This window comes from Mizuhopecten yessoensis, unplaced genomic scaffold (genome assembly GCF_002113885.1).
Source record: "Mizuhopecten yessoensis strain PY_sf001 unplaced genomic scaffold, ASM211388v2 scaffold716259, whole genome shotgun sequence".
Classification (NCBI taxonomy): Eukaryota; Metazoa; Mollusca; class Bivalvia; order Pectinida; family Pectinidae; genus Mizuhopecten; species Mizuhopecten yessoensis.
In genome coordinates, this window is record NW_018480027.1 from 354,146 (window position 1) to 367,190 (window position 13,045).

General features: G+C 38.3%; 1 protein-coding gene across 2 annotated transcripts in view; it reads left to right on the forward strand.

Moving 5' to 3' along the window:
* LOC110442393 (UPF0415 protein C7orf25 homolog) overlaps nt 1-13,045 on the forward strand; it is a 196,287-nt gene that overhangs the window by 97,043 nt on the left and 86,199 nt on the right. For both annotated transcript variants that reach the window (XM_021485979.1, XM_021485977.1), the window contains exons 4-5: nt 648-2,141; nt 9,662-9,846. In XM_021485979.1, coding sequence (XP_021341654.1) covers nt 648-2,141; nt 9,662-9,846 — 1,679 coding nt within the window. The remainder of the gene's footprint in view (nt 1-647; nt 2,142-9,661; nt 9,847-13,045) is intronic.

Genomic DNA, 13,045 nt, shown 5'->3' on the forward strand with positions numbered 1-13,045 from the left:
GAGGCATGTGGAAGAGACCTAAGTCCAAATGGGGCACATTTGAGGCACATTTTTAAAATTAGAGTCCAAATGGGGCACATTTGAGGCACATTGACAAAATTAGAGTCCAAACGGGGCACATTTGAGGTATACTTTAAAAATACCCCAGAAGTAGAGGTACATTTTAGGCATGCCTAAAATGTACCTCGGGCCAAAGGTACATTTTAGGCATGAAAAAGGCATGAAAAAGGCATGCCTCAATGTACCTTTTTTTAGCCTGGGCAGTGACAACATGCTACCATCCAATAGACAGCTGTATCAATGTGTTTACTTCCCTAATTAGTGCCTGTATTGATAGTTACTAGATGTGACCTTGACGTTGTTTACAAACACTGTGTGGAGGTCACACTAGTTTGTAACACTTTATCAATCACAATCAATGAATATGAATTATCCCCCCCCCCCCAAGGACGTTTTTTATCTTTTTATTCTTTAGAAAAAATGATAGAGCAATGATCATCACTTTACACAAAGCAAAACCGTGTTGGTACAGAAATGATCAATCCATTATATATGAAGATGTATTTAACAAATAAACAAATGCATTATATGTATATATGTATACATTTATAAGTTGATTGTGATTTTACTTTTTCACCATGTTGCAGGTGAGGGACAGTTTGGGGAGCACAACCTAATCAAACAGGCTGAAGACTATATTACCTGTGCCAAATCTAACCCTGTCAACTTCTGTCCACCCTCTCTCCACTTTGCTTTCTACAGCCAAGTGACCATCCTAATGGCCGAAGCCCTAGAGGAGCTGGGAGTGAAGGTATGGGGAGAACGGGTGGCTGTGGATCCAGACATCGAGACCCAACTTAAGGCCCTCAGTGCTATCTACCTCGACAGTGATGAGGAGAGCGAGGATCTTCCAGATGAAGAAAGTGAGGAGTCGTCAACTGGCAATAACCAGCCATCCATTATAGACAAGGATCTGGGTACCCATTTTTCTACACACACTAGGTTAGACAGTGTGTTGGACTGTGTGTTACCTGTGACAGTCACCGGACTACCTGTGTCAAACAAAGGGTTACCTGTGTCGGAAAGTGGGGTACCTGTATCAGACACAGGGTTACCTGTGACAGTCAGCGGACTACCTGTGTCAGACAAAGGGTTACCTGTGTCAGACAAAGGGTTACCTGTGTCAGACAAAGGGTTACCTGTGTCAGAAAGTGGGGTACCTGTATCAGACGAAGGGTTACCAGTGTCAGAAAGTGGGGCACCTGTATCAGACACAGGGTTACCTGTGTCGGAAAGTGGGGCATCTGTATCAAACACAGGGTTACCTGTGTCGGAAAGTGGGGCACCGGTATCAGACACAAGGTTACCTGTGTCGAAAAGCGGGACACCTGTGCTGGAGAGTAGGATATCTGTGTTGGACAGTGGGTTACATGTGTCAAACAGAGACTTTATTGCATCTGACCGTAAGATACCAGTGCCGAAGAATGTTGATGCTTTACATGAAGTGGAAAATAGTGACAATACTCCAACAGTGGGGGAAAGATCGTTCCATACCTCAGCAAACAAAAATTGTGAAGATTTGTATCAGGATCTTGATAAAGATACATGCAATAGTGAATGTACAAAAGAATCATCAAATCTCAGGAAATCATTTCCTAGCCTGTGTCAGACTGACACAGATCTGACTGAGCCGTCCTGCAGTACTGCAGTGCATCAAACAAAATCCTCAAAACATTTAAACCAGATCCGTAAAACTGATTCTAGTAATCAAGTTAAAGTTACAGGCCTAAAACAGCCAGTCTGTGTTGCCTCAAATTCAGCAGAATTAAATCTGCAACCACAAAAACGAAACTCAAGTGAAGGAATTAGTGAGATATACAATGATTTGTTTATTTCTTGTCTTTTGATCTCCGTCCCAAAATATGATGTATCAAAGATGGTGATTTCCGCAGAGAGTTGTAATTCTGACAAATCAGTGAACTCTGGAAAAGTAAATTTGGACATTACAACTCTTATCACATTGGTTTCTGCTGTAACACATGGTGGCTGCCATTTTATATTCCCAGAGAAGATTCTCACTTTGCAGGCAAAAGATGAGAGAGAAAATCCTGCTCTTCCTCAACTCCAAACATATCTCAATGGTAAGCTCTGTTATTAATTACTGGAATGTACACCTGTCTACCTGATATATAGGGAAGAATGCGAGAAATGTATTTGTTTCCTTTTAAGTTTTTGGTTTAAAATTGAAGACGATCATCAAGAATGATTAAGGTCTACCCATACACACTACGCTTTACTATTGTTTGTACCTATACATGCACAATCTTGACAGGCCACCCAACATTTTTGTGGATAAAACAGTTGGTCACTAGGAGCGGATGCATAATTTGCTCTCATATTAGTAATTTTTATTTTCACAATCAAATATGACACCACTCAATCAGTAAGACAAGATATCCCCACTGTCATGTGACAACCATGTATGACTTATTGAAATTGAATGTACTTATTCTGTCCAATCATTGAAAAAGGCCCTCAAAGACATCAGATTGTTTTCTTTGACAAACCCATGGCAGGCCCACTGTCTGAACTTAAAATGTTGCAATCTTTTCTGCAAAGTATTATCAAAACTGTGTAAGTAAATCGAAGCCTGCTAATTTAAAAAAAATATGGGTTCACTGGGAGAGAGGCGGCCCTTTCCCCCACTCCCTCCTTGATGGATCTTAAGGGGGATAAAAGCCAAACAATCCCAACACACCTGTAAACATGTTTACACTACTGCCACTGCTTGTAAATAAACTTTGTGCATGTGTTTGTTATGTATTTCATTCTCAGTTGAAAAAATCACAAGAGCAGAATCCATAAAATACATGCACTTTACTCCAACAAGCTAAGTGGGAGAGATGAAGAGACCAGAGTATGTGACACACTCGGCTAGTTACATCCTTTCTTCTGAAGGAGAGAACTTAAAACAGACCTGTAGAATGTTTTCCATTTTGGTCACAAGGCATATATCACGTAGGTGTTTCAAATCAATTATCACTAGACGAACTGAAGATGTTAGACTTAAGAGTACAACGACTTCAGACATTCATCCAATGAGATCCCTTAGTAACAATTGGCATGACCAAGAGGTTAACTTGTACAGAACGGTGTTTGTCAGAGGATAACCTACCAAGGCTTCAGAGTCACACTCATTGCTTTCATCACAGAGGATGGAAAACTATCTTCCTCTATAACCTTACTCTGCAGCTAAGGACAAACTGCATTTTTGTCTGTATATAGCACTAACCTCTCAGCATTCACTATCAAAACAGTACAGGCTTTTAATTTGGGAGAACATTAACTTTGAACAATTCAAGGAAAATGCCCCCAAATAAAAACAGACTGGACTATGTTATCAAGGCATTCTGTTTGATAAGAAAATAAGAATTGAACATTGTAAAATGTTCCTGTATGATAAACTATCGGTGTGAACAGTATAGGCCTCTACAGGGCTAACTAAGTATCAACCAAGAGGGAATGTAAAGTCAAGCCTGCATACAAACTGAACTTACATTGAAGGCGGTATACAGGGATGTAAAGTCAAGCCAGCATACAAACTGAACTTACATTAAAGGCAGTATACAGGGATGTAAAGTCAAGCCTGCATACAAACTAAACTTACATTGAAGGCGGTATACAGGGATGTAAAGTCAAGCCTGCATACAAACTGATCTTGCATTGAAGGCGGTATACAGGGATGTAAAATCAAGCCTGCATACAAACTGAACTTACATTGAAGGCGGTATACAGGGATGTAAAGTCAAGCCAGCATACAAACTGAACTTACATTAAAGGCAGTATACAGGGATGTAAAGTCAAGCCTGCATACAAACTAAACTTACATTGAAGGCGGTATACAGGGAAGAATACAATGTTTTCACTTTTTAATTTGACTGTTATTTTACAGTGTAGACAAAAATACAGAGTTGTTTCTTCTTCTTTTTTTCCACCTAATCATGATCACCTTACGTGGCATGACGTTACAGATCTGTTTGCAAAAAGGAAAAAAAACTTTTGAAGGGTGGAAAGTTAAAGCAGGAGTTTTCCCATGGGTCATGGGGAAGGTTGGCAGGCCTGTACATATAAGTAAAATATTGTTAGATTGAATATTTTTATTCGAACAAGCTTAAATCATTAAATGTGCCCAATCAGGTATCTGTAAGCATATAGTCCAAGCCCTGAGTAAATGTTAATACACATATAACTATAAGCCTTAATTAAACTGTCACTGTATTGATTAAGGATTTAATTATCCTGAAATACACCCACACTATAACGGTCAATATAGACCTAAGTAGTATAGTCCAGCTGTCACCTTTCAACCGTGATCGGTTGTTTATCAAGTGTAACACTCATCAAAGCCCCATTACTTGTGTGAGATAGCTAGTGCATGCTTTAAAAAGTCTGTAACAATGTTTTTATACCAACTGTCATAAAATCTCCAACACTTGCTAGGACTCCGATTGATTTTGTAATGCTGCCTAACCTTTGACTACATGTTCAATATTTACTTGTCCTGGCAAACACTAGGTAAGTAGATGTACACAGAACCTGAAACCTCCTGGACACAAGAAACTACAATGAAGCACTAAAATAGGCAATTTGAGTTGTAATCCAAAGCGTTATGAGAAAGAGTGTTCCAAAGTGAAAAGGAGTGGCTATACCATGTTGATTCATCATCAGCTGCCTGAGTGATGAAATAGAATTGAGATATAAATGATACCATCAACATTCAAAACACATTCGGCCACTGCTCATTTGAACAAATTTCATTAGTCCTTCAATGTGGTAGATGACTATCAAGTTTGTTCCAGTGAATGACCTCGACATACTTTAAGGTCACATAAGTAAAATGTTTTAAAACCTTTTAAACAACTTCAGAATAAGGACGAGGCCTAGGGTCATGCTGGGGTAGAGATCTATTTATTTCAAAAAATATTTAAATGAATGGTCTTAATTTATTATAACCCACTTTCAAAGTAACAAATGCATTTAAACATCAAGAATGTTTTTTTTCAATAACCAAAAGGCCTTATATTTTGCTAGTTGCTTGCTAGGACACATAGGAGGCTTCACAGGGGTCAAATGTGTTACCATGTAACTTTAAACAAATTCTGCAAAGATCTCAGGTTATAACATTTGTCTCTAGCAATATGCTAGGATGAATTATGGACTGTCAATTTTGTTCCAATGAATAATTGACTTTATTTCTGTAGGTCACAGGGTCAAATCTTTTGAAACCGCTTAATATCTTCAATATGAATAACCAGGAGTGCTTGGTTTATATTTGGCTTTAGCCTGCTGGGGTGGATGGCTACAACATTTATTCAAATACCTAACCTTGACCCATGTTAATGATCAAGAGGTCAAATAATTTTAAAACTTTTAAATTTTCCTTTTAAATAATCAATATGGAATAGGTCAGAATATTTTCCAATGGCATACATGGATGACAGCCCATATAGTTTATTGAAATGAATAACCGTGATACACTTTCTAGTTCATTGGAATCATTTTTGCCCAAATCACTAAATAACAGATGAGTGATACAGGCCAAGGGTCATGGTATTGTACCAGTAAGAAGCCTAGGATAGACTGTTTTGGATGTGTTAAAATATAAAACCATAATCTTCATTCAAAGTCACAGGGATAAAATATGTTAAAACTTTTAAATGACTTCTTGCCTAAGGTTGAAGGATATCAGAGTTGTTCAAACATATGTCTATGATCCTCAGATTTATTATTAAGCATAAAACTGCCTTCTTTGGAAAGTTATTGTACTATAATTCTCACAGGAATGCAGACAAATTGAATAACATGCTCTAACGCGTTTAATACTTATATTTCCATTTTTAGGTCACCTGAGCTTTGCTCATTAGTGACCTATTCTAATCGCTTTCCGTCCGTCGTTGTCCGTCGTGCGTAAACTTTTTACATTTTCAACTTCTTCTCAAGAACCAGCGGATGGAATTTTTTCAAACTTGGTCAGAATTTTCCTTGGTAGATAAGGCTACACAATTGTAAAACTGGGATTCCTACCCCAACCCCTGGGGCCAGGGCGGGGCCCCAAAGGGAAAATTAACCAATATTTCAAAAATCTTCTTCTCCAGACTCAGATGTACTACAGTCATTTTCTCTGCATGAAATGAAAGAGCATCAGGGGCTTTATTTGAATTGTAAATTTTAGGACCCCCGAACTATCCGTTCTCCCTTGAGGAGGGGGTAAAATTTACTGTAGTTTATATAGGGAAATAACACTTTTGGGTGTATTTTGACAATTTTCTGTAGGAAATTATATTTACTTGGTGAGAATTATCCTTGGCGGAAGATGGTTTCAAATTGTAAAATAAGGATTCCTACCCCAACCCCTGAGGCCAGGGGGGGGGGGGGGCTCCAAAGGGAAAATTAACCAATATTTCAAACACCTTCTTCTCCAGACTCAGAGGTACATTTGTACTAGCAATTTCAGTGCATAGATAGAAAGATCATCAGGAGTTTTATTTAAATTGTCAATTTCAGGACCCCCGAGCCATCCGTTCCCCCTTAGGATGGGGGGTAAAGTTTACTATAGTTTATATAGTGAAATAACATTTTGGGTATATTTTATCAATTTTCAGCAGAAAATTATTCAAACTTAGTCAGAAACATCTTTGGTGAATGAGGGTATAACATTGTAAAATTGGGATTCCTGCCCCATCCCCAGGGGCTAGGGTGGGGCCCCAAAGGGAAAATTTACCAATATTTTAAAATTCTTATCCTTTGATGACATGACAAGTATTGTATTTCACTTAGTTTACATGCTGATTTCCACATCACATCTAAACAATAAAATAAAGCTACCAGTACCTATGATATAACTCAAAGGCCTCTTGTTAATTGAAGTTTTTCTTATATTTCCAACCTGTTATTACATTTCAAAGTCAAATTTCGCGCTGTCTGTCAATGGGACCTGTTTCTTGTGATGTCATGAGTACACGCGACCGTTCCGGGCCAAATAAATACAGTTCATGGAAATAAACACAAGATCATCAATTAAACTAAAACAATTTAATCATTATATTCCACCGTGAGGATATTCACCTTTTATACCACATCACTACACTTAGTATAGTGACATTGGCCAAAACAATGTCATACAGTCACTACATCATGAACATGTTCTTCATATCACTACACCAATGGTTATGAGCTGATATCTTTCTATTTTGTTTGCTAAGGTTATATAGTGGCAATACAGAGCAAATGACTTCTTATGTTACGTTTACATATGTTCCCCGCAGTCACAGCAATCACGATTCAGGCCAACGGGGACAAAACTGAAAGGAGGTGAGACAACGCGGGGGGATGGGAGGGGCAAACGTGATAGGCCGTGATTGCAGTGGATGCCAGACCAGATTTTTAAACTGTTAAAAAATGTGCCACGACAGTCACAGTGCGGATGAGAAACCTAGTAGGCCGTAGTAAAACGGGGTGAACGCAACAAAACGTGACAGTACGTAATAGGCCGTAACAAAACTTGGAGGCGGTCCGAAGTGGGACGGGAAGCATGTTTATTCCCGGGCATCTCACGGTCCTTAATTTTAAGTTTTGTCACATTCTGCCGCATTTGGTGCACGGTTTGTCAAGATTGCTTCAAGGTTGCTACACGTTTTTTCCCATTTTGCCATGTTTTGTCATGGCTCTAATGGCAAGCTAGAGTGTATGGTAGCCGGCTCCTTGCATTCAATCACGACGTGTGACGATTTACAGGCCCTTTGCACTACGGCGCATTGCGTTCTACTACAGTCTGACACAGCGCACGGTCTGGGAGGGAGTATATAAAAGCCGGGCCCAGCAGGGGAGCTTCATTCGAGTCTGAGCAATCAACGACACATTACTGTATCTACTACGTCAACTGGCAAAGTGCAAAACATCTTGTACACCCAGATGCTCACCTTCAACTCCTTCACCTCCTTGCTTGGTCAGATCCCAAGCAACCTGACAAGCCCCAACCAAACCAAGAGAGAAGGACCAGCAGCACTAGCACTTAAGCCAAGGAGAAGCCACAGAACGACGACCAGACCAGACCAGTGAAGTTTTTCCTGATCTTTTTTAACTCTTAGAAAATAGATGTAGTTTTTTCTGATGATAGGCTAGAACTCCGTAGAATATGGATGATTTATGTAGAAAAATAAGTTTGAGAAAATTAAGGGCAGATTTAAGCCACAAAATGGACATTTTCTATGAAAGATATTTTAGGTTTCAATGAGAGTTATTAGGACTTCATTATGAGTAAAGCAGGTTTAGTTTATGCATTTAGCAATGATTTGTGATGGATGACCATCATTTATGTAATATGAAAGAATGTAGAGGAAGACAAAGAATTATTTAGATAAGAAAATCAAAGGTTTATTAATTGATAACAAAGTATCGCATTATGTAACCGGTACTTTAACAAGAGATTTATTATTGTTCCTTTTGTTTTACCTTGGTTTGTTTTTATCCTCGTTCTGGCAATAAAGCGGTATCTTAACAAAAGCTTCCTCAGGCTCTGGACTTTGAACTCATTATGCATGATTGAAGTGGATGAAGAATTGGCTGCGTGCATGATACATCACATAGGCACAACCATTTAAACTTTGGGCAAAAGTGGTGGTCCTGCTAGGACCTGTGTTTTTGGTTGTGAAGTGTCTTTCACTGGGGAGTGATCATTCTAACCTGCCAGTCCGTACAGCAACAGCAGGGGAGTTGAAGTACCTTTTAAGGTACTCAAAAGCGAGGAGAGGGATACTGAAAAAACCCTTGTAGTTTTGGTACAAGGAGCCTGTGTTGTGTGGCTTGCTGATGGAAATATTCTTCCCTTCCAGTGCTTCCACTGCATGAGGCACAGTCCACTTGTCTTCAAAAACCATGGCAAGGGCTCTCCACTCATCGGGCATCACAGGAACGGCAAACACTTCGTCCTTGTAGGCTTCCACAATGGCCCTGCACACTTCTATCACCATGTTGGCAGATATCTGCTTTACTGCACTGGAATACATAGGAGAGTGATGAATAGTTGTCCCCAAGTGGCCAGACGTCTCCGAGTCACTGACAGCTTCAGTCCAGGTGGTAGAAGAGAGCAGAAATTTGTGTCTTGCCTCTTGATGGCTTGTGCTACGTACTCTTTCCAGGATCTAGTCGAAGAGCTCTGCAGGCATCCACAGATAGTTCTGGAAGGCTTGACATCTTCAGTGCGGAACTCTCTGGTGAGAAAGAGCGAGTAGTGGCCCAGCTGCTGCCTTCTGTCTTGCGATAACCATTCACACTCCCACATGGATCTTGGCATTCTCATTCATCCTCTTTGCCTTCATCCTGCCTGCTGCACTCTGGGAACATAATGTAAACTTAGCATCTCAAGTTTTAGATGCCCTAGGGACACCATATTTTTGATTTGTAGATGGCTTTGGATGTAGGGCTATTAAAGTTGTAGGTCAGGGTGGAAGATCAGTTTGAGATTATTTTCTTAAAAGACTACTCCTCCTGAAGTGTATGCTAGATTTTAATCAACTTTGACAGTTTACGCACACATGTATTGATGTCAAACCAAATGTAGACAAACTAATCTGTATTAATCTTGTGAGCATTATTTTTTCAGGTAAAGAACTGTATGCCTGCCAGACAGCTTGGGATGATTTTGAAACCATTCTCAAAACCCTAGGAGGGCCAGAGGAGAAGAGAAGAGCTCAGCTTCTGCTCCATCGGGTCAAAGTTATCCCTGATCAGCCATCAAAACGTGCCAAAGATCTTCCTGACACCGGCAAAATCCGGCAACGAACCAAGGTAAGGACTTGTGTACTGTCATGAAATCATGTTTCATCATACTGAGTACCTTAAAGCATACATGTACTAGTACCACATTGAAATATGATTTGGTGTGAGCATCTACATGAACAGAACATTATTTTGTCATTTGGACCATGTCAGGTTCTCCTGATGTAAATGTTGATAATGTCTATGAATATACTTTATAATAATGATATTTTATTGACTGAGAACTAACATAAAGGTTCTTTAATTTAAATTCTGGAGTTGGACCTTTAGTTCTCTTGAATATTGAAGTAATTTAAGAGCTCTATATGAATCAATTTTTTGCATTCCCATACTTATTTAAATATTCTGCACTGTACAGTACCTTCTTAAGAAAACAAACACAAGTACAGAATATTATTTATGACTCAATATTGGCTGGTTTGAAATCAACAAATCCACTGGTACCTTTGACTGATTTACAATTCCATCAGATTATTGACCAAATGTGTATCTATCATTGCATTCAACAAGGACCTTGAAACATCGAAATTGTTACAATTTGTCTAGTGTTATATGAAACATTCAGATCCCTTTTTTAAACAGAATATAAAAATTCAAATCTATTCATATGTTTTCTTGTCAAAAAATATTTCAATAAAGACATAAATGTTAACCTTTTTTACTGAAAAGTATCACAATCAACTTTTTATGTAAAAGGTTGGATATTGGTACCATTGCTAAGGTTTGTACAGGGTTTTGAAAGGGAAAGTATACTTTAAAGATAAATTTAAGTGTTAGGCAGAACTGCCAATGGGCTATATATAAAGGATCAATGTTTCAAATCAGTAAATAAAACATTCACACGAGGCTGAATCAAGCTATCTGATTCACTCAAAATCTTGTTTTCTGTTTTAGTTGAAAAGTGTGGTTTTTGAGCTTCAATCTGACTCTCTCTATGGCTTGTCTATTACATTTTGCATCTTACAGAACTTGAATTTATTTTGTTTTTTGGTGTTGCTGAACCTTTTGGACAAAATTTATTGCCAGAGGCGACACAGATTCCAATAGGAAATAAATGCTGGTGATATAGTTATAAGAACTCCTATCTGTACATTGTCCTCAAGACCAAAGTAAATAAGCTAGTTACATGAAACCAATTTGTTAATATTGCATTGATGGAATATCTCTTTGGCCAAGGGGTATAACTCTGATTACAGAATAATGATTTATGAGAGCTCTTTGTGGTCTACTGTCTGTTGAAGATAAGGCTATTGTGCTGTAGACCTATGATGCTGTGTCCATAATAATTTGGATTATTTAATGGTAATGCACTTTCTATGAAATGTTTAGATAAGCAGTTTTCACATTTTCATACCTGTCAACTCACCCGGATGTCTGGGTCACACCCGGAAACAAGACCCTCCACCTGGAAAAAAATTATGACCCGAACGGGTCATCATTTCACCCGTTTTTTTAATCTTTGACCTGAAAAGACCAGGGTTCTCAAACCTAGCCTCGTTTTCAGTTATTCATGTGCGATCCCCGGACTTCATCGTTGTATTGAAAAAGCGTGATAGAAACAGAGAGTCATGTTTTAATAGAATGTAACTTGTATGATGATCTCTGTTCAGGCCTATTGCAGGAGGCTAGTAAAATCACAAATGGTTTCTACAATATGAGTAAAGAGGAAAAGTTGGTTGTAATTCTAAGCAACCCTCATATATACTTGGTGAGGTCCTGTGCCAAAACCTGTGTTAATATTCTCAATCGACGTCGCAACTTGATCTATAATTAAACAGTAATGTGTCTTTTAATGTCAATTATTTTTATAGTTTTATATTGGCAAATTGTTTTTAGTTCATTAGTATGTATATTTATACACAACAAAAACGATGAAACAACAGTTTACCTGTTCATTACAATTCGAGATATTTAAATGAGGCAGATAGTAAGATGTTGTGATTATGTACAGTAATGTGTTGTGATTATGTACAGTAGGATGTTGTGATTGTGTACAGTAGGATGTTGTGATTGTGTACAGGAGGATGTTGTGATTGTGTACAGTAAGTTGTTGTGAGTGTGTACAGTAGGATGTTGTGATTGTGTACAGGAGGATGTTGTGAGTGTGTACAGTACATTGTTGTGATTGTGTACAGTAGGATGTTGTGATTGTGTACAGTAAGTTGTTGTGAGTGTGTACAGTACGATGTTGTGATAGTGTACAGTACGATGTTGTGATTGTGTACAGTAGAATGTTGTGATTGTGTACAGTAAGTTGTTGTGAGTGTGTACAGTACGATGTTGTGATTGTGTACAGTACGATGTTGTGATTGTGTACAGTAAGATGTTGTGAATGTGTACAGTAAGATGTTGTGATTATGTACAGTAAGATGTTGTGATTGTGTACAGTAAGATGTTGTGATTATGTACAGTAATATGTTGTGATTGTGTACAGTACGATGTTGTGATTGTGTACAGTAAGATGTTGTGATTGTGTACAATAGGATATTGTGATTGTGTACATTACGATGTTGTGATTGTGTACAGTAAGATGTTGTGAATGTGTACAGTACGATGTTGTGATTGTGTACAGTAAGATGTTGTGAATGTGTACAGTAAGATGTTGTGATTATGTACAGTAAGATGTTGTGAATGTGTACAGTACGATGTTGTGATTGTGTACAGTAAGACGTTGTGATTATATACAGTAGGATGTTGTGATTATGTACAAAAGGATGTTGTGATTGTGTACTGTAGGATGTTGTGATTGTGTACAGTAAGATGTTGTGAATGTGTACAGTAAGATGTTGTGATTATGTACAGTAGGATGTTGTGATTGTGTACATTAAGATGTTGTGAGTGTGAACAGTAGGATGTTGGGATTGTGTACAGTAGGATGTTGTGATTGTGTACAGTAGGATGTTGTGAGTGTGTACAGTAGGAGTTGTGATTGTGTACAGTAGGATGTTGTGATTGTGTACAGTACGATGTTGTGATTGTGTACAGTAAGACGTTGTGATTATATACAGTAGGATGTTGTGATTATATACAAAAGGATGTTGTGATTGTGTACTGTAGGATGTTGTGATTGTGTACAGTTAGATGTTGTGAGTGTGTACAGCAAGATGTTGTGAGTGTGTACAGTAAGTTGTTGTGATTATGTACAGTAAGATGTTGTGATTGTGTACAGTAATATGTTGTGATTGTGTACAGTAGGATGTTGTGATTG